Below are 19,650 nucleotides of genomic sequence, written 5' to 3' on the forward strand. Positions count from 1 at the left end.
GCCGGCGCTCCTCTCCCTCCCTCTTTCCCTCCCGCGAGCCTCGGGGTTCCTCAGCTGGCTGAGGTCGAGTCAGTGTCAGTCAGGGAGGCGAACTGCTGAGCACTGGCCGCGGACGCTCCGTTGCAGTCTCTCCCAGGGGCCGGTACCTGCGCTCGCGCCGCCGGGTGGAAAGGATGAAGCCGCAGCTGGAGCAGCCACCCTATGATTGGCTGTGGCGCTTGTGAACCCAAAGTAAAGATGGCGGGCGGGCAGGCAGCCGCCGCACTGCCCACTTGGAAGATGGCGGCGCGCCGCAGCCTCAGCGCCCGCGGCCGGGGGATCCTGCAGGCGGCTGCGGGGCGGCTGCTGCAGCTGCTCCTGCTGAGCTGCTGCTGCGGTGCGGGCGGCTGCGCAGCGGTGGGCGAGAATGAGGAGACGGTGATCATCGGGCTGCGACTGGAGGACACGAACGACGTGTCGTTCATGGAAGGGGGGGCGCTGCGGGTGAGCGAACGGACCCGGGTCAAGCTGCGGGTGTACGGGCAGAACATCAATAACGAGACGTGGTCCCGCATCGCCTTTACCGAGCACGAGCGGCGGCGCCACAGCCCGGGGGAGCGCGGGCTGGGGGGCCCCGCGCCGCCAGAGCCGGACAGCGGCCCCCAGCGCTGCGGCATCCGCACCTCAGACATCATCATCTTGCCCCACATCATTCTCAACCGCCGCACCTCGGGCATCATCGAGATCGAGATCAAACCGCTACGCAAGATGGAGAAGAGCAAGTCCTATTACCTGTGCACGTCGCTCTCCACGCCCGCCCTGGGCGCCGGCGGCTCGGGGTCCACGGGTGGCGCCGTCGGGGGCAAGGGCGGCTCGGGGGTGGCCGGGCTCCCGCCGCCCCCGTGGGCCGAGACCACCTGGATTTACCACGACGGTGAGGACACCAAGATGATCGTAGGCGAAGAGAAGAAGTTCCTGCTGCCCTTCTGGCTGCAGGTGATCTTCATTTCGCTGCTGCTATGCCTGTCGGGCATGTTCAGCGGCCTCAACCTGGGGCTCATGGCCCTGGACCCGATGGAGCTGCGCATCGTGCAGAACTGCGGCACGGAGAAGGAGAAGAATTACGCCAAGCGCATCGAGCCGGTGCGCAGGCAGGGCAACTACCTGCTGTGCTCACTGCTGCTGGGCAACGTGCTGGTCAACACCACGCTCACCATCCTGCTCGACGACATCGCCGGCTCGGGCCTCGTGGCCGTGGTGGTCTCCACTATCGGTATCGTCATCTTCGGAGAGATCGTGCCCCAGGCCATCTGCTCCCGGCACGGCCTGGCTGTGGGGGCCAACACCATCTTCCTCACCAAGTTTTTCATGATGATGACCTTCCCCGCTTCCTACCCGGTCAGCAAGCTGCTGGACTGCGTCCTGGGCCAGGAGATAGGCACCGTCTATAACCGGGAAAAACTGCTGGAGATGCTCCGGGTCACCGATCCCTACAACGACCTCGTTAAGGAGGAACTGAACATCATCCAAGGGGCGCTGGAGCTTCGCACCAAGACGGTGGAGGACGTGATGACCCCACTCCGGGACTGCTTCATGATCACCGGCGAAGCCATCCTGGACTTCAACACCATGTCTGAGATCATGGAGAGCGGCTACACCCGCATTCCAGTGTTTGAAGGGGAGCGTTCCAATATCGTGGACCTGCTGTTTGTCAAAGACTTGGCCTTCGTGGATCCCGATGACTGTACGCCCCTGAAAACCATCACCAAATTTTATAACCACCCCTTGCACTTTGTTTTCAATGACACCAAGTTGGACGCTATGCTGGAAGAATTTAAGAAAGGTGGGAAATTTTGGTCTCTTTCATTGGCTTGCTCTTTCTCTCTCCATCCTCCTCCCTACTTGAGTCCTCTACCCTCAGACCAACCCCCAAGGCGAGTTGACCGGGATTTCTCCTTGTCTCTGTTAATTGCAAAGTTGAAAGGGTGGCGTGGATTTGGGGATGGATTGAACTAGTAAGTGCTACTAGGTTATTTTAAAGCACAAGACTGCCATCACTTACTTTTTCCCATTATCAAAAAGCAGGCTGTGTAATTTCTGTGCATGACACTTTTTTTTTTTTTTTTTTTTTTTTTGGTCCCGTGTGTGGGCCTCTGTTCTTGAGGGGTCTGCCGCCTTCATTGTCTGGGTTCTCAGTGAGTAGGTGAAGGTAGGGGCTGGCTGATGCCATGCCATTTGGTGGACTTTAGTCACAGGCATTTGGAAAACATATAACTAGCTTTTGTAAACCCAGTGCAGTCTTTTTTCTCCTCCTTAAACATCCACACTGGCCTTTCAAAGATCGAAGTACATTTTCTATAGCTTCTGTTCCTGCTTGCCTGGCAACTTGTGGGGAAGATTGAGGTCTGCCTTTGAGGGTAGGGGGTGGGGTAAACTAAGTATCGCCAAAAAAATCACCCATTTTGGATGTGACTTCTCTTAGCTAGAAAAGAGTGGTTGTTGTTGTTTTAAATTAAAGTTATTAATATGTAACTTGGAAAGATTAGGGGTTAGCCAGCCTTTTGTGAAGAGGCTGTATGTCCCGTAGCCTTCTTCACTATTTGTTTACATTTATCTGACAACAGTTACAGTTGCCCAACAAGTGTGATTTTGGCAGAAAGCTTGAACCTTTAACAGTGGGATGAATCCCTCTATTGGGGCTTATTTATTTCTTGACTCTTTCAGTTTAACGTGTTCTTTTTTTCCACCTTGATCATCCGATACATTAAGTTGAAGTATGTCTCCGTCAACTCTCACCGTTCCAAGGTGCTTATACAGTACATCATTTATATTTGTTCGTTTGACCATATAATGAACAGGTAAATAGCAACTTGTACTATTATTATTGAAGTTCTGAATGTTCCCAGTAAGTAGTGTTATTTGAAAAGCAAGGGATGCTGAGTTTTTGAATTATGATGATGCTAGTGCATGTGCAGGTATTGAAATGTGTATGTAACCTTTCGTGACCTGATAGTCCTCAAAACCAAGTTTTCCTTCTTCACATAGAATTTTGATCACTGGTAGTAGTCTCTCCTGTGAAAAAGGTGATATGTACCTGGTGACAGCTCACTGGATGTGATGATCTGAACATATTCAAAGAGTGTATGGTTGTCCTAATGCCATTTTTCTGGTTGAATGATGTCCTCTCTAGAACAGGATCACATTGTAGTAAGTTTTATATAAAGGAACAGGGCAGAATGTGCTTTGAAGATTGGTAAATTTGCATTTAAAAGCAGAAGGAGGTTCTTCTGGTTTCTTAAATAGTAAAAAGAAAATGTCCAGTATCTCTAGGTGACATAGCTTCTTTTGGGGGTGTCATTCTTTCACCACTAAGTTGTTAATTAGAGCATGTAACTTCTTTCATTTTGCAGTAATATCTGTAATACAGAAAGATATATTGGGATGTTTGGAAATGCCCCTGAAAGTCTTTCTATTGCTAAATTTCCCAATATTGATACAGATGATCTATTGCATGAGTTTTTTATTACTTAGAATTTTGCACATTTACTGATGAATTGATAACCCTAGTTTGTACTTCTTGCTGAAGTCTTTTCTTCACTTCTGTATCTTTTTACTTTGAGAATTTAGTTTTTCACCTCACAGCTCCTTAATCCTGCCCTTACTCAAAATTTCAAAATTCGTATTATTTTGAAATTTGTGCTTGATTGACCTTGAACAATTTTTCTATGATGGATTTATTTTCATGAGGAGCTGTTTTTCCTTCAGAATTACCACTCAGTATTTTTTTGAAATGTATTCTTTAAATGATGGAATTACTAATATTTCCCTATGAATTCTAGAAAAATAATAATGTACAAGATTTAATTTTTGTCTTTAACTAGAATGATGTATTTGGTTAAGAAGATAGTCCAAGTTAAAGGCATACATTCAAGCTAGCGGCATATTCGGAAGAGCAGGCAAAGATAGTTGGTTGCAAATGGGAAATTTAAGCCATGATCTTAAAAGGACAGAATGGATATTTGTTACTTAAACTATGGGACTAATTGATTTTTTCACCTTCCCTTTCTTGGATTTTTTTTTTATTATCAGTTTGGTTACTTTAACCTTACTGTCAGTTATATTGGTTCTTTTTTCTATGTCTGAGTTAAAACATTTTACCTGATTTTCATGTCTTCATTTTCTAAATCAATTATGACAGTGTTAACAATCAACCTTTTATTTTTCTCTACTGAATAACGGCGTATTGAATGGTTTGAAGACTTTTTCTTCCTCTACCTCTCTCCTAAATTCCTCATTTACAAAAGAAAACCCAAAACAAAACAAACAACCCCAACAATACCAACTGTAACTCCCCAAACCAGTTAGATCATAAATCCAGATCTCATTGAAAATTATCCTTTTGGCTAGGCATGGTGGCTCATGCCCGTAATTCCAGCACTTTGGGAGGCCAAGGTGGGCAGATGGCTTGAGCCTAAGAATTCGAGACTAGCCTGGGCTACCTGGTGACACCCCGTCCCTACAAAAAATACAAAAATTAGCTGGGCGTGGTGGTGTGTGCCTGTGGTCCCAGCTCCTTGGGAGGTCTGAGGTGGGAGGATTCCTTGAGCCTGGGAGGTGGAGATTGCAATGAGCTGAGATGGTGCCATTGCACTCCAGCCTTGGGGACAAAGACCCTGTCTCAAAAAAAAAAAAAAAAAAAAGAAACAAAATTGTCCTTCCTAATTAAGAACTTCTGTATTGAAGACTTTCCTGTATATAGCTGTAGAGAATTAGTCTGAGTTGTTCTTTATTAAGGAGGAGGAAATAGAATGTTCTGTAATGTGGGAAGAAAAGCCACCTTTATATTAGTATATGTGAATGTCTTCTTTCTTCTTCCTTTTTTTTTTCCCCAAGAGACAAGGTCTCACTGTGTTGCTCAGGCTGGATTCGAACTGTGATTGTCTTTTTTCTCTGGCTACCAGGAAACTCTTGGCTTTGAGACAGTAATTGTGCTAATTTTACAGTTTGATCATGATGATGGTGATGATTATTACTTACGTATGTATTCTGTGCCAGGTACAGGGGCTGGGGCTTTATATGAATCACCTTGTTTAAATCTCACAATGGCTGAATGAAGTATTATCTCCATATTACAAATGAGGAAATTGACTTGGGTGAAATGATTTGTTCAAGGTCACACAGTAATTTGTGCCTTGGGGTTTTAACTTAGGTCTTTGTGACACCAGAACCTGCTCTCTTAACCTCTCATGCTGCTCTCCTTGATCCTGGTTTGACATTTCTATTTTACTGAGTGTGAGGTTTAGTCTTTTGTCTCAACACTGCCTCAGAGCCTGTTGGGCAATAGAAAAAAAATGTGTTTAAACATATATATGGCTTTAAACCCAGTGCTTCTGTGGTGTTGTGCATAACAACTGGTGTCCCCTTTTTTGCCATTAAAACAAATCAGTTTTTTGGCCTGTGTGATCCTAAGTCTAAAGAATTGTGTTGACAGCATTTGCATATCCAGCATCAAGATTCATTTTGGGAAGTTTTGTACTAACATTGTGCTGTACTAATGTGCTTCTTCCATGGGCTGCTCTACAGCTGTTTTTCCCATAGCTAAATTATGTAATCATGTTTCACTGTTGGTTTCTTATCTGTTTCTGTTGCAAGGGTCACACAGTAATTGGTCAAACTCAGTTTTGTGTTTTAATCTTGGTTTTTATTTACATTTTTGAATCTATCTGTATAACTGGTTGCTAATGAGCATCCTTTACACAGTTCTGCTCTCTGTATTCCATGCAAGGAACCTTTCTCTTTTTTTGTGTGTGTTAGTTTTGTAGTTACTTACAAGTCTAAATAAGAGAATAAATTCAGTAAATACCGCTAGAGGATTATGAGAATTTTAGAAAAACTAGAGCAATGTAGTGTAGGGGAAGGAAAAGCAAAATGAAAGGCTGCCACCTTTGTGTGTGGAAAGCATGTTAGAGGCTCTCCATTCACCTGACAAAACCGTCCTCACAAAAGATTGGGCCACCAAGTTGTCTATGCTGAGGTGCATTTGAAGAATTTGTAACCAGTTACTGTTTCATTGTTTTTCTTTTAGCTTTATAACAACAGTTGCATTCCAGTATTGCAGAGCATGCTATTTACAGCTGCTAGGGACTTAGCCAGCCTCTTTTCTAGCTTTTTCTTAGGAACAGGTGGGATCACCAGATAATGTTGTTCCTCAAGGAAAGAATGCACTGTACAGTTTTCACCTAAGATATTAGGTAATTTCTTTCTATAACTCAGCAAATCTCTCCATGTTAATATACTGAGAGCTTAATATTAAACACATTTTTTTCTCACCAAATTAAGTGTTGTATTTGCCTTGAATCTAGGAAGTTGGTTTTTTTTTTTAAATTATTTTATACGTATTTGTTAGGGTCTTGCTATGTTGCCCAGGCTGGTCTTGAACTCCTGGCCTCAAGCAATCCTCCCATCTGAGCCTTCCAAGGTGCTGGGATTACAGGTGCATGCCACCATGCCTGGCCAGAAGATGTTTTTATTAGTGTTTAAAGGTATGAATGGTGTCACAGGGAGCTGATATATTTGTTTTCATGATGTTGTACATTTATTTTTGTGCAGTAACATACATTAAATGATTGTAATTTTGTGTGTTTTTAGAACACTATTATGAAATATCCAGATAATACAGAATCAGAGCTGGAAGGCAGGCAGCTTGAGGATTATCTAGTCCAGTGTTTGCCAGATTTACCTGATGATAAGATTTACTTGGGGCTGGGTGCGGTGGCTCACGCCTGTAATCCAGGCACTTTGGGAGGATGAGACAGGTGGATCACCTGAGGAAGGGAATTCAAGACCAGCCTGACCAACATGGAGAGACCTTGTCTCTACTGAAAATACAAAATTAGCCGGGCATGGTGGCACATGCCTGTAGTCCCAACTACTTGGGAGGCTGAGGCAGGAGAATTGCTTGAACCCGGGAGGCGGAGGCTGTGGTGAACTGAGATCGCACCATTGCATTCCAGCCTGGGCAACAAGAGCGAAACTCCATCTCAAAAAAAAAAAAAAAAAAAAAAAAAAGATTTACTTGGGTCACTTAATAAGAGTAAGGTCTTAGGCCTCACCCAGAGACCTCTGAATTGGGAAAGAGCTTTTGGAATCCATGTCGTTTACAGTTTCCCTGGGGTACTTCTTATGGTTAGGTGAGTTTAGGAAAAACTGGTCTAGTCAGCCCCTTGATTAAGGAAAGTAAACCCTGGGAAAGAGAAAAAACAAAGTAAATGACCTATTTAGGGCCACCTACCTGGCTAGTAGCATCAACTGAACTAGATCCCATGTCCCTGACTTCTAGATTGGAGTTCTTCCTGCTCCAGCAGGCTGGTCTTCTGGTCCCAAGTTATTCAGAGATGAAGGTAGCAGCATCATTGAAAAAACAAATAGTCAGTGTTACCATTGGTTTTTATTTGTCTCGTGATTTTCCTGTCAATATCTTAGATGCCGTGGATTCAAGCAATTTGTGACAAGCATTTTATTATATAGAAAATAAGTCCAAGTGTGTGAGCTCATTTTTATTTAATTTTATATTTTATTTTTATCTTAGTTTAACTGAGTTTTTTACTTTGTTGTGGTTAGACTAGGAGGGTATTTTAGGAAATGAGTGTTGATACCTAGGTTATTTGAAGCCTCAGGTAATTAAATATAAGATGTTTTATTTGACTTAGCTTATTTTGGATATCCTTTAATGATTTGTTTTCTCATTGATTATTTCTTCTGTGAGAGTAATGATGATTGGATTTGGTTAGGACTGTGGGGGTGAAGCTTCCTTGACTTTTCATTTCTGTTCACAGTACATACAGATCTGTAAAATTTCCATGGAAATGTTCATCAAAGCATTTGAAGCCCATGTCCTATTCGTGCATTTGTGTACCCTCTGTACCACACACCTCCCAAGTTTTAACAAATAATATAAGTGAAATTCTCACAGAGAATCATACTGATTTATAGAAGTTATTGTGTTACTAGGATCACCGAAGTCTGAGCATAGACATTTAGGTGAGGAGAGACCCTAGTTAAATACCAGCCCTGACTAAGTAGGAGCTGGATGAAGTGGGAAAGGAACTTGTCTGCATTTTCTCTTGGTTTTTATGGGGATTACACACTATCTTTCCTGAAGCATCCTTAACCATTGTGAGGGGCTGGTTAATTTTAATTATTAGCAAATCTAAATACAATTTAAAATATCATCAACCAAGAAAACCCACAAAACAGACTGAACTGTTCTGTGGGTTTTCCTGCTTTTACTTATTTATTTTCGAAACAGGGTCTTGCTCTGTCACCCAGGCTGGAATGCAGTAGTGCTAGCTAGCATAGCTCACTGCAGCCTCGACCTCCCAGGTTCGAGTGATCCTCCCATCTCAGCCTCCAGAGTACCTGGGACCACAGGCATGTGCCACCACACCCAGCTAATTTTTGTATTTTTTTTTTTTTGAGATGGAGTCTCGCACTGTTGCCCAGGCTGGAGTGCAGTGGCACGATATCGGCTCACTGCAAGCTCCACCTCCTAGGTTCATGCCATTCTTCTGCCTCAGCTTCCCGAGAAGCTGGGATTACAGGCACCCGCTGCCATGCCCGGCTAATTTTTTTTGTATTTTTAGTAGAAATGAGGTCATGCCATGTTGTCCAGGCTGATCTTGAACTCCTGGGCTCAAGTGATCTGCCTGCCTCGGCCTCCTGAAGTGCTGGGATTACAAGCATGAGACACCATGCCTGACCCCTGCTTTTATTTTCAATATAAAATTTTATGTTTACAAGCGTGAGCCACCACACCCAGCCTTACATAAACTTTTAAGAGCAAACCTGTGGAGTGTAATTAGATGCATAGTTACTTATAAAGTGGTATATATTTTTCAAATGAGCCCTTTTCTCTAAATATATATATATGTGTGTATGTATATGTTATTGACAGTAAACTTTCAATTCATTAAGATTTGCTTGACATATAAAGAGTACTATTAAACTCAAACATGTGGAAGTGGATCACTAGGATTGAATACAGTTTTTTAAAGTATTGACTTTTCATCTCTTTTTGTTTTTCTCAGAACACACAAACAAGAAACCCCAAATCATACCAACACTGAAAAGAAGAGACAATAAGAAGCATTCTTTCTTTCAACATCACAGACATTGGCAACTCTAGGATGTCTATACAGAGGGATAAAAAGGGGTGGCAGTTGGCTGGGCGTGGTGGCTCATGCCTGTAATCCCGGCACTTTGGGAGGCCCAGGGAGGTGGATCACTTGAGGTCAGGAGTTCCAGACCAGTCTGGCCACCGTGGTGAAACCCCATTTCTAATAAAAATACAGAAAAATTAGCTGTGCGTGGTGGTGGGTGCTTGAATTCCCAGCTTCTTGGGAGGCTGAGACAGGAGAATCACTTGAACTTAGGTGGCGGAGGTTGCCGTGAGCTGAGATCACGTCACTGGGCGACAAAGTGAGACTCTGTCTCAAAAAAAAAAAGGAGGGGGTGGTGGCAGGCTTTGGAAGGAGGAACTAGAGGTTTGTAGTCTAGCTTAGATGTTGATGGATAATGGGGATGCCAAACCCTCTCCCTATGTTACATTAGTGCTATGACTGAACATAAACACTGCTGTAATGGATGGTGAGATCTTCGTGTCATCCTATTTAACCCTCCCTTGCTGTCATTCCGAGGTGGGAGTGCTTCTTTTTGAATTCACATGCTGTGGGGAGGATAGCATCTGTTAATGCAAAGGTTAAGAACAATGTGCTCTTCCTGGATCTGTTTTGGACAAGTAACTTATCCTTTTTAAGCCTAAGGTTTTTTCAAAGTAAAATGGGGATATTTTCTAACTCATATGGTACTTAGTAAGAATTATTGTGCTAATAAATATATAAATGTTTCTAACAGTACCTGGCACTTTGTGCTTAACCAGTATTTTTATTATAACAATTCTTTCTGTAGGCTCTTGGTTGTTATCTTAGTCTGTTTGTGCTGCTGTAACAAAATACCACAGACTGGGTAACTTAAAAATAATAGAAGGTGGCCGGGCATTGTGGCTCATGCTTATAATCCGTGCACTTTGGGAGGCCGAGGCGGGTGGATCACCTGAGGTAAGATCACCAGCCTGGCCAACATGATGAAACCCTGTCTCTACTAAAAACACAAAAAATTAGCCAGCTGTGGTGGTGGGCGCCTGTAATTCCAGCTACTCAGGAGGCTGAGGGAGGAGAATCTCTTGAACCCATGAGGTGGAGGTTGCAGTGAGCTGGGATTGCGCCACTGCACTCCAGCCCGGGCAACAAGAGTGAAACTCTGTCTCAAAAAAAAGAAATTTATTTCTCAGTTCTAGAGGCTGAGAAGTCCAAGATCAAGACACTGGCACTGGTGTCTGGTGAGAGCCTTCATACGGCATCCTCACATAGCAGAGAAATGGAAGGTGAAAAGGGCCTAAGCTAGTTGCCTCCAGCACTTGTATGAGGCGCTGGTTCAGAGTCCCCATGGGCTTGATCACTTCCCCCAAAGGCCCCACCTCTTAATATCACTACTGTGGGGATTAAGTGTCAACATGAAATTTTGAGAGGACACATTCAAACCATAGCAATTGTTCTTGGTCATTCTCTTGACTGGAGCCTGATAGTCAAGAGAGACATTTTAGCATGTGTCCTTATAATTATTATTGGTGTTGAAATCTAAAAGTGGCTAGGCTGGCTGGGCGTGATGGCTCACACCTGTAATCCCAGCACTTTGGGAGGCCTAGGTGGGTGGATCACTTGAGGTCAGGAGTTCAAGACCAGCATGGCCAACATGGTGAAACCCAGTCTCCACTAAAAATACAAAAATTAGCCGGGCGTGGTGGCATGTGCCTGTAGTCCCAGCTACTTAGGAGGCTGAGGTGGGAGAATTGCTTGAACCCAGGGGGCTGAGGTTGCAGTGAGCCGAGATCATGCCACTGTACTCCGCCTGTGCGACAGAGCGAGACTCCGTCTCAAAAAAAGAAAAAAAAAAAGTGGCTAGGCTAGGTGCAGTGGCTCATGTCTGTAATCCCAGCACTTTAGGAAGCTTTTAGGAAAGCTGAGGCAGAAGGATTGCTTGAATCTAGGAGTTTGAGGCTGCAATGAGCTGTGATTGTACTAGTGCATTCCAGCCTGGGTGACAGAGCAAGATCATGTCTTTAAAAAAAAAAAAAAAAAAAGGTGGCTAATTATTGTAGGTTTTTTCTTTTCCTTTTTATTGTGATTGAATCCTAAGCTTTGTTATTTTCCTAGCAGTTGACAAGGTGACTACATGCGTATACATTTTTAAGGAAAACAGAACAATTTATTATAGGTTCTACTTTCCTTAGAGTAAGAATACTGTGTTTTAAAATAATTCTTCATTCTCTTTAATCATAAGCAACTGAAAAAGACAACAAGTCTTTTGAGTTGTTTATCCGCTCATCCGTTGATAGACATTTAGACAGTTTCCACTTCTTGGCTATTATGATTGGCTATTATGAATAATGCTGCTGTGAACATTGGCATGCATTTTAAAAGCAAGTGCTTGTGGATTTTGGAAGCCCTTGAATAACCAAAGACTTTTAAGACTAAAGGAGGTCAAAAAAGATAAAATATTTTAACACTGATTGCATAAAAAGTGTAAAAAATGGTAATGCCTAATATAGCAAGTTTGTATTGCTTATAGCAGTGTAAATTTATAATGATTTTGGAAGGCAACTAGGTGTCATAAAAATGATTTAGTATTTTTTTCCCCTGGAAATCTTAATTCAGTGATCCAAGAGAAGAAAAGAGCTATGTTAGCTTTTTATGTTGTTTGTGTGTTGCAGCGTTATCTAGAAACAGTGAAAAATTGGAAGTAAATATCTAACACTTCAAGGCAAGGAGTGGAGGAGAAAGAGTTAAGAAAATTATAAATGTGAACTATTTCCAACCATTCAGTGATAATCTTGAAAGCCACATAGCAATATGGGAAAATTTGCACTGATTATTTGCACGGAATGTAGACATGCAAAAAAAAATATATATGTATACACTGGAAGGTAACGTGGAAAAAATGAAAATAGTTGATGTATTAGGGTGTGGTGATCATAGCCAGTCTTTGTGAAAATCTCCTTGTTAACTTTGTACATGATATACCTGGAAAAAATTCAAATCTGCTAAGAACATTATGAGTCCTGATCTTGTGAAAACTAACCATTGCTCGTATTAAGGAACTCATTCCATTTCTCTTGAGGAACATTTTACTGCTTAAACAGCTGGTTCTTTTTTAAAATTTTAAAAATTGAGATATAATTCACATATCTTAAAACTCACCCTTTTAAAGTATGTGATTTGATGCTTTTTGGTATGTTCAGAAGGTTGTGCAGTCATTACTACTGTCTACTTCCAGAACATTTTCATCACCCCGAAAGAAACTCCATACCTCTTTGCAGTCACTTCCCATTTCCTGTTCCCCCTAGTCACTGGCAACTAATTTACTGTCTGTATGGATTAGCTTATTCTGGACATTTCATATAACATGTAAATGAAATGTGGCCTTTTGTGGCTGGCTTCTTTCATTTAACATGTTTTCAAGGTTCATCCATGTTGTAGCATGTATCAGTATTTCATTCCTTTTTACGGCCAAATATTCAGTTTTATAGATATACCACATGTTGTTTATCCACTCATCAGTTGATGGACATTTCGATTGTTTCCACTTTTTGCCTGTTAATAATGATTCTATGAACATTGGTGTGCATGTTGCATTCTTGACAAATCCCATCCTAGTCTGAAGATAGTTCAGTGGTCTCATAGAGTAGGACTGTGATTTAGTTTGGGCATGTTATTGGGGTGAGTTCTGAGCAACTTAAAAGTGTGTGAGTCACAACTACCTTCCTTCCATTGGTCTGTACTGGGCTTCTGCCTCAGTGTCCCTGCTTGGTATGTCTTCATGAAGGATGTTTTAAATAATGAGCAATACTAAAGGCACAGAAAACCAACCTATTGCAAGTTGGCCATAGAGCTGGAGCAGGGTCTCAGAAGCCCTTCTGTTAGGCCAGGTGTTAATCTTTTAGTGTTAAGAGTGTGGACATGTATTTCCTTCTTTCTTTTTTTTTTTTTTCGAGACAGAGTTTCACTCTTGTTGCCCAGGCTGTAGTGCAATGGTGCGATCTCACCTCACCACAACCTCCGCCTTCCCGGGTTCAAGTGATTCTCCTGCCTCAGCCTCCCAGGTAGCTGGGATTACAGGCATGCACCACCACGGCCGGCTAATTTTGTATTTTTAGTAGAGATGGGGTTTCTCCATGTTGGTCAGGCTGGTCTTGAATTTTCTTCCTCAGGTGATCCATCCGCCTTGGCCTCCCAAAGTGCTGGGATTACAGGCGTGAGTCACGGCGCCCGGCCATGGACATTTATTTCTAATTCTCTTGGATATATACACAGGAATAGAATTGCTGGATCATATGGTAATTCTATTAACTTTTTGAGAAACTGCCAAACTGTTTTTCGAAGTGGCTGCACCATTTGACATTCCCATTAATAATGTATGAAGGTTCTAATTTCTCCAGCATCCTCACCAGCACTTGTTATTGTTAAAAAAAAAAAAAAAAAGAAAGAAAGCCATCCTAGTGAGAAGTGGTATCTCATCGTGGTTTTGCTTTGCATTTCCTTAATGACTAATGAAGTTGGGCATCTCTTCACGTGCTTACTGGCCATTTCTATATCTTCTTTGGAGAAATGTCTATGCAGTTCTTTTGCCCATTTTTAACTTGGGTTATTTGTCTTTTTATTGTTGAGTTGTAAGGGTTCTTTTTATATTCTGGATACTAGTCACTTGTCAGATATATGATTTGCAAATATTTTTCTCCCATGCTATATATCGTCTTTTTACTTTCTTGGTAGTGACCTTTGAAGCAGAAAAAGGTTTTAATTTTGATTGAGTCCAACTTGTCTTTTTTTCCTTTTTTTTTTTTAACTCATTTTTTGAGCAATGGGGTTTTGCTATGTGCCTAGGGTGGTCTTGAATTCCTGGCCTCAACCGATCCTCCAGCCTTGGCCTCCCAAAGTGCTGGGATTACAGGTGTGAGCCACTGCAACCAGCCCTATTTTTTTTTCTTTTGTTGCTTATGCTTTTGGTGTCATAGCTAAGAAACCATTGCCTAATCCAAGGTCACAAAGATTTATGCCTATGTTTTCTTCTAAGAGTTTTATAGTTTTAGCTCTTTCATTTAAGTCATTAATCCATTTTGAGTTTTTATATATGGTGTGAGGGATGGGTCCAACTTTATTGTTTTGCATGTGGCTATTCAGTTGTCCCAGTACTATCTGTTGAAAATACTATTCTTTCTCCATTGAATTGTCTTGACATACTTGTGAAAAATCAATTGGTGACCAGGCACGGTGGCTCACGCCTGTAATCCCGCAACCTTGGGAGGCTGAGGCAGGTGGATCACTTGAGGTCAGGAGTTCAAGACCAGCCTGGCCAACATGGTGAAACCCCGTCTCTACTAAAAATACAAAAATTAGCAAGCGTGGTGGCGCATGCCTGTAGTCCCAGCTGATGAGGAGGCTGAGGCAGGAGAATCGCTTTAACCCAAGAGGTCAAGGTTGCAATGAGCTGAGATTGCACCACTGCACTCCAGGCTGGGTGACAGAGCAAGACTCTGTCTCAAAAAAAAAAAAAAAAAAAAAAATTGGCCATACATTTGAGAGTTTACTTCTGAACCTTAAGATCTGTTCCACTGATCTTTAATTTTATGTCAGTACTACACTGTTTTGATTACTGCAGCTTTGTAATAAGTTTTGAAATTAGAAAGTTTTATTAATGTTATCTTCAGATTGTTCATTGCTTCTATATAGATATACAAGTGATTTTTGTATGTTGATCTTCTATCCTGCAACCTTGCAGAACTTGTTAGGTGACAAATGGTTCTTAAGATAGAAAAATGCTTTTAAAAAACATGAGTTTGTTGAGGTTATCTTACATTTACTTCTTTAATTTGCTTTTAGTGGATTTTGTTTTTTCTTTAAAAAATGTAGGGATTTTTACTTGCCACTTTTATATGTAGATATTGAAATATCCACAATTGCTTATTGACAGTCGTTTAGGAAATGTGATAGGAAAGAGTAAATTTTTTTTTAAGACAGGGTCTCATTAGCACATAAATACGTATTAACTGTCTGACACAAAATCAAGTATTAGTCCAGGAAGAAACGGATATGGAATTGGGAAGATATACACCATCAGGCACTTCTGTGTTTTTGTTTGTATTTGTGACAGGGTCTCCCTCCATTGCCCAGGCCAGATTGCAGTGGTACAGTCATAACTCACTGCAGCCTCAAACCCTGGGCACAAGCGATCCTTCCACCTCAGCCTCCCAAGTAGCTAGGACTATAGGTTCCTGCCACTGTGCCCAGCTTATTTTAACTTTTTTTTTTTTTTTTTTTTTTTTGGAGAGACAGAGTCTGGCTATGTTGCCCAGGCTGATCTTGAACTCCTGGCCTTAAGCAATCCTACTGCCTCGGCCTCCCAAAACACTGGGATTACGGATGAGTCACCACGCCTGCCATAAAAGAGTAAGTTTTCTATCCCAGATTAGATAGGAAAAGAAGAAATAGGTTGTATAAAATGTCAGTCAAGACAAAAAATATGCCTGGCTGGAGCTTAGGAGTTTAAAAGCAAGTCTATTTCTTTCTTTCTTTTTTTTTTTTTTGAGACAGAGCCTTGCTCTGTCGCCCAGGCTAGAGTGCAAGTGCTGTGGTGTGATCTCTGCTCACTGCAAACTCTGCCTCCTGGGTTCAAGCGATTCTCCTGCCTCAGCCTCCCAAGTAGCTGGGACTACAGGCGCCTGCCACCACACCTGGCTAATTTTTGTATTTTTAGTAGAGGTGAGGTTTCACCATGTTGGCCAGGCTGGTCTTGAACTTCTGACCTCAAATGATCCACCCACCTCGGCCTCCCAAAGTGCTGGGATTGGGATTACAGGCATGAGCCACTGCGCCCAGCCTGAGCCACCGGCCAAATCTATTTCTTTCTACTATTTAGAGTGGCTTTTTATCAGTCTAGTGACTTGGGATTGGAGATAAGCACAGAAAGACTAGCTAATATCTAAATGTTTTTGTAAACCAGGTGTTGTGGCACACACCTGTAGTCCTGGCTACTTAGGAGGCTGAGGTGGGAGGATCACTTGTGCCTGGGAGTTCAAGGCTGCAGTGAGCGAGCTATGATTGTGTCACTGTACACCAGCCAGGTGACAGAGTAAGACTCCTGTATCTAAAAATAAAAAGTTTTAAAATGATTTTGGGCTGGGCATGGTGGCTCATGCCTGTAATCCCAGCACTTTGGGAGGCTGAGGAGGGCAGATCACCTGAGGTCAGGAGTTCAAGACCAGCCTGACCAAGATGGTGAAACCCCGACTCTACCAAAAATACAAAAATTAGCTGGGCGTGGTGGCGGGCACCTGTAATCCCAGCTACTTGGGAGGCTGAGGCAGGAGAATTGCTTGAACCCAGGAGGTGGAGGTTGCAGTGAGCCGAGACTGCGCCATTGCATTCCAGCCTGGGCGACAGAGCGAGACTCCATCTCAAAAAAAAAAAAAAAAAAAAAAGACTTTGGGCCAGACACGGTGGCCTGTAATCCTAGCGCTAACTTTGGGAGGTGGGAGGATTGCTTGAGCCCAGGAATTCAAGACCAGCCTAGACAATATTGGGAGACCCTGCCTCTACAGAAAATAAAAAGAAAATGGGTGTGGTGGTGCACACCTGTGGTCTTAGCTACTTGGGGGGTTGAGGTGGGAGGATCACTTGAGCCAGGAGGTCAAGGCTACAGTGAGCCGTGATCACACCTCTGCACTCCAGTCTGAGCAACAGAGGAGACCTCATCTCAAAAAAAACTTTTGTAGTATCTTTCTTCTCCACATCAATTTATCAAGGGTCTTCTTTGGTTTTATTTGCAAAGACTAGAAGAAACCCTGACTTCTGTTACTCTGCATTTCTTACTGCTATGAGCAGTATGGTCCTTTAAAAAAAAAATTTTTTTTTTTTTTTTTTTTGAGACAGGGTCTTGCTCTATCGCCCAGGATGGAGTGCAGTGACACAATCACAGCTCACTGCAGCCCTGGTTGACTAGCAGCGCTCAAGTGATCCTCCCGCCTCAGCCTGCCAAATAGCTGTGATCACAGGCACACGCCACTGCACCTGGCTTTTTTTTTTTTTTTTTTTTTTTTTTTGTAGAAGGCAAAGTCTCGCTATGTTGCCCAGGCTGGTCTTTAACTCCTGGCCTCAAGCAGTCCTTCCACCTTGGACTCCTAAAGTGTTGGGATTACGATATGAAATGCCACGCCCAGCCTAGCACTATAATCCTTGAGGTTTTTGGGTTCCAGGTAACCAGAAGAGACAAAATGAAACTCTATGGTGTTTTTTTTTGTTTGTCTTTTTGGGTTTTTTTTTGGTGCTGTGGGGGTAGGGGGCTGGTAATCTGAGAGGGAGAATGTTTTCCCATGCTAGCAAAGACAGATTGAGGGCATCATCTGATCTTTATGGGAGTGTGCAAAGCCTCAGTTTTTCCATTTGCCCATCTGCAATCATAGAAACAATGTGCTGACTCAACTTGGAGCCTCTGCAGAGTGAGTGGCGTTTGGGTTTAGATAGTCCTCAGAATCATTCAAGAGATGGAAATATTTGAGCAGGTCTTCAGAGGTAAAATTAAAACTAAAAACAACTAGAACAAGATAGCATGCTTTCTTATCTCTTTCAAGATGATTTCCTTTAGTCACTAGTGTACCTCCTTGATGTAAGGTTTGGCAGGAATAATTTCATCTCTGTAGAGTTGATAACTAAGCAGAGAAAAAACCCTACCTTTTAGTCATTGCTTTTCATCTTGCTATCATCAGTCTGATCCTTGAGGGTTTGGGGTTCCAGGTAAACAGAAGAGACAAAATGAAACTCTTTGCTTTTTTTTTTTTTTTTGGTGCAATGGGGGTGGGGGAGATTGGGTGTGGAGAGGGGTGAGATTCTGCTGGAAACAAGTCAATTGGCTAAAATACTCTTTTAATCATATTGTGTGGACCATCTTCTGCTTAGTTTTGCTCTTTTATGTTTTTATTTGCTTGTTCATATATACATACATTAACCTGCAACAACTAGAAGAACATTTACCAAAATATTAACCAACAGTGACTATCTTTTGATGTGGTGGGTTTAGGGGAGGAAGTATGTTTTTCTGTGTTGCTCCAAGTTTTTCTTTTTAAAGCATGTATTTTGTAATGTTTGGGGGAAACCAAATCCATCAAAATAAAGTGCGAGTTTTGTAACCTGAACCACTCATTGAGGTACGGAATTGAAATGTATTTAGATGAAACTCACAGGTATTTTTTCTTGGAGAATGTGGAATATTTTATCTATAGTGCAGCTGTGCTGTCATTTATGCCATTTTTTCCTCCTCATTGTGATCCTTACTGTTTGGGGTGAAAGATGAGTAGTATTTTAAAGCCCGTAATGTGTGTAAGTACACACGTGACAGCTTAGTAAGATTCATTTTGTGTGAGAAATAAGGGAATTTAGGCTTTTGGGTTTCATTTGTTTTCAAAACATGTTAATAGGTGACAAAAATCCAGTTTGTTTAGATTTGTATGTAGTCTGCCTGGAATGAAACTTTTTTATATTTACATGATAGCCCTGATTAAATAAAAGTTTGGTGAAAGCCAGCAGGGTGGCGTGTGCCCCATGATCCCAGCTAGTCTTGAGGCTGAGGTAGGAAGATAGCAAGTTCAAGCCCAACCTGGGCAAAATAGCGAGACCCCATCTCCAAAAAAAAAAAAAATGTTTTGTTAAGTAGTTGGGTTCCAACTAGATCTGTACTTTTAACATAAAGCTATAATCCCAAGATACCTCTTATTTGGGGACATGATGGTTTTGGAAACTGGTGCTTCCTTTTGTCTAAATAAATAATCACTGTAAATCTAGTCTTGATTATTAAAAGGAGACAAAAAGATAAAACGAGTGTTCTGAACCACCTGTGCTTGAAGCTCAGTTAATAGTTTCCAGACTATTAAGCCTACAAAATGTATATCTTACACATTTTGCTAAAATAAAAAGACCTTTTAGCTTTGATCAAGACAAGATCAAATATTTGGTTTGATTATACTCCTAAAACGTACATATTCTCAGACAGATAAACAGATGTGATTTTCTTTCTTTATTTTTCTGGATGTATACAGAAACTTTTTTTTTTTGTAGAGACAGGCTCTCCCTATGTTGCCCAGACTGGTCTCAAACTATTGGGCTCAAACAATCCTCCCACCTTGGCTTCCCAAAGTGTTGGGATTATAGGCATGAGCCACTGCACCCAACCCCAGAAACGTTTAATTTAACTATAGGATAAGTTAGCTATCATTTAGGTGCCTTTACTAAAGTCTGTTAAAATGACATAAAATAATGACAATGAGTGGGGTGCAGTGACTCACGCCTATAATCCCAGCACTTTGGGAGGCCCAGTTGGGAGGATGGCTTGAGCCCAGGAGTTTGAGACCAGCCTGGGCAACATAGTGAGACCTCATCTCTACAAAAAAATTAAAAAATTAGGCCGGGCGCGGTGGCACATACCTGTAATCCCAGCACTCTGGGAGGCCGAGGCGGGTGGATTGCTCAAGATCAGGAGTTCGAGACCAGCCTGGCCAACATGGTGAAA

General features: G+C 42.2%; 1 protein-coding gene across 2 annotated transcripts in view; it reads left to right on the forward strand.

The window, feature by feature from the left end:
• CNNM2 (cyclin and CBS domain divalent metal cation transport mediator 2) overlaps positions 1-19,650 on the forward strand; it is a 166,799-nt gene continuing 147,149 nt past the window's right edge. For both annotated transcript variants that reach the window (XM_004050029.5, XM_004050030.5), the window contains exon 1: positions 1-1,822. In XM_004050029.5, coding sequence (XP_004050077.2) covers positions 202-1,822 — 1,621 coding nt within the window. In that variant the 5' untranslated portion in view covers positions 1-201. The remainder of the gene's footprint in view (positions 1,823-19,650) is intronic.

This window comes from Gorilla gorilla, chromosome 8 (genome assembly GCF_029281585.2).
Source record: "Gorilla gorilla gorilla isolate KB3781 chromosome 8, NHGRI_mGorGor1-v2.1_pri, whole genome shotgun sequence".
Classification (NCBI taxonomy): Eukaryota; Metazoa; Chordata; class Mammalia; order Primates; family Hominidae; genus Gorilla; species Gorilla gorilla.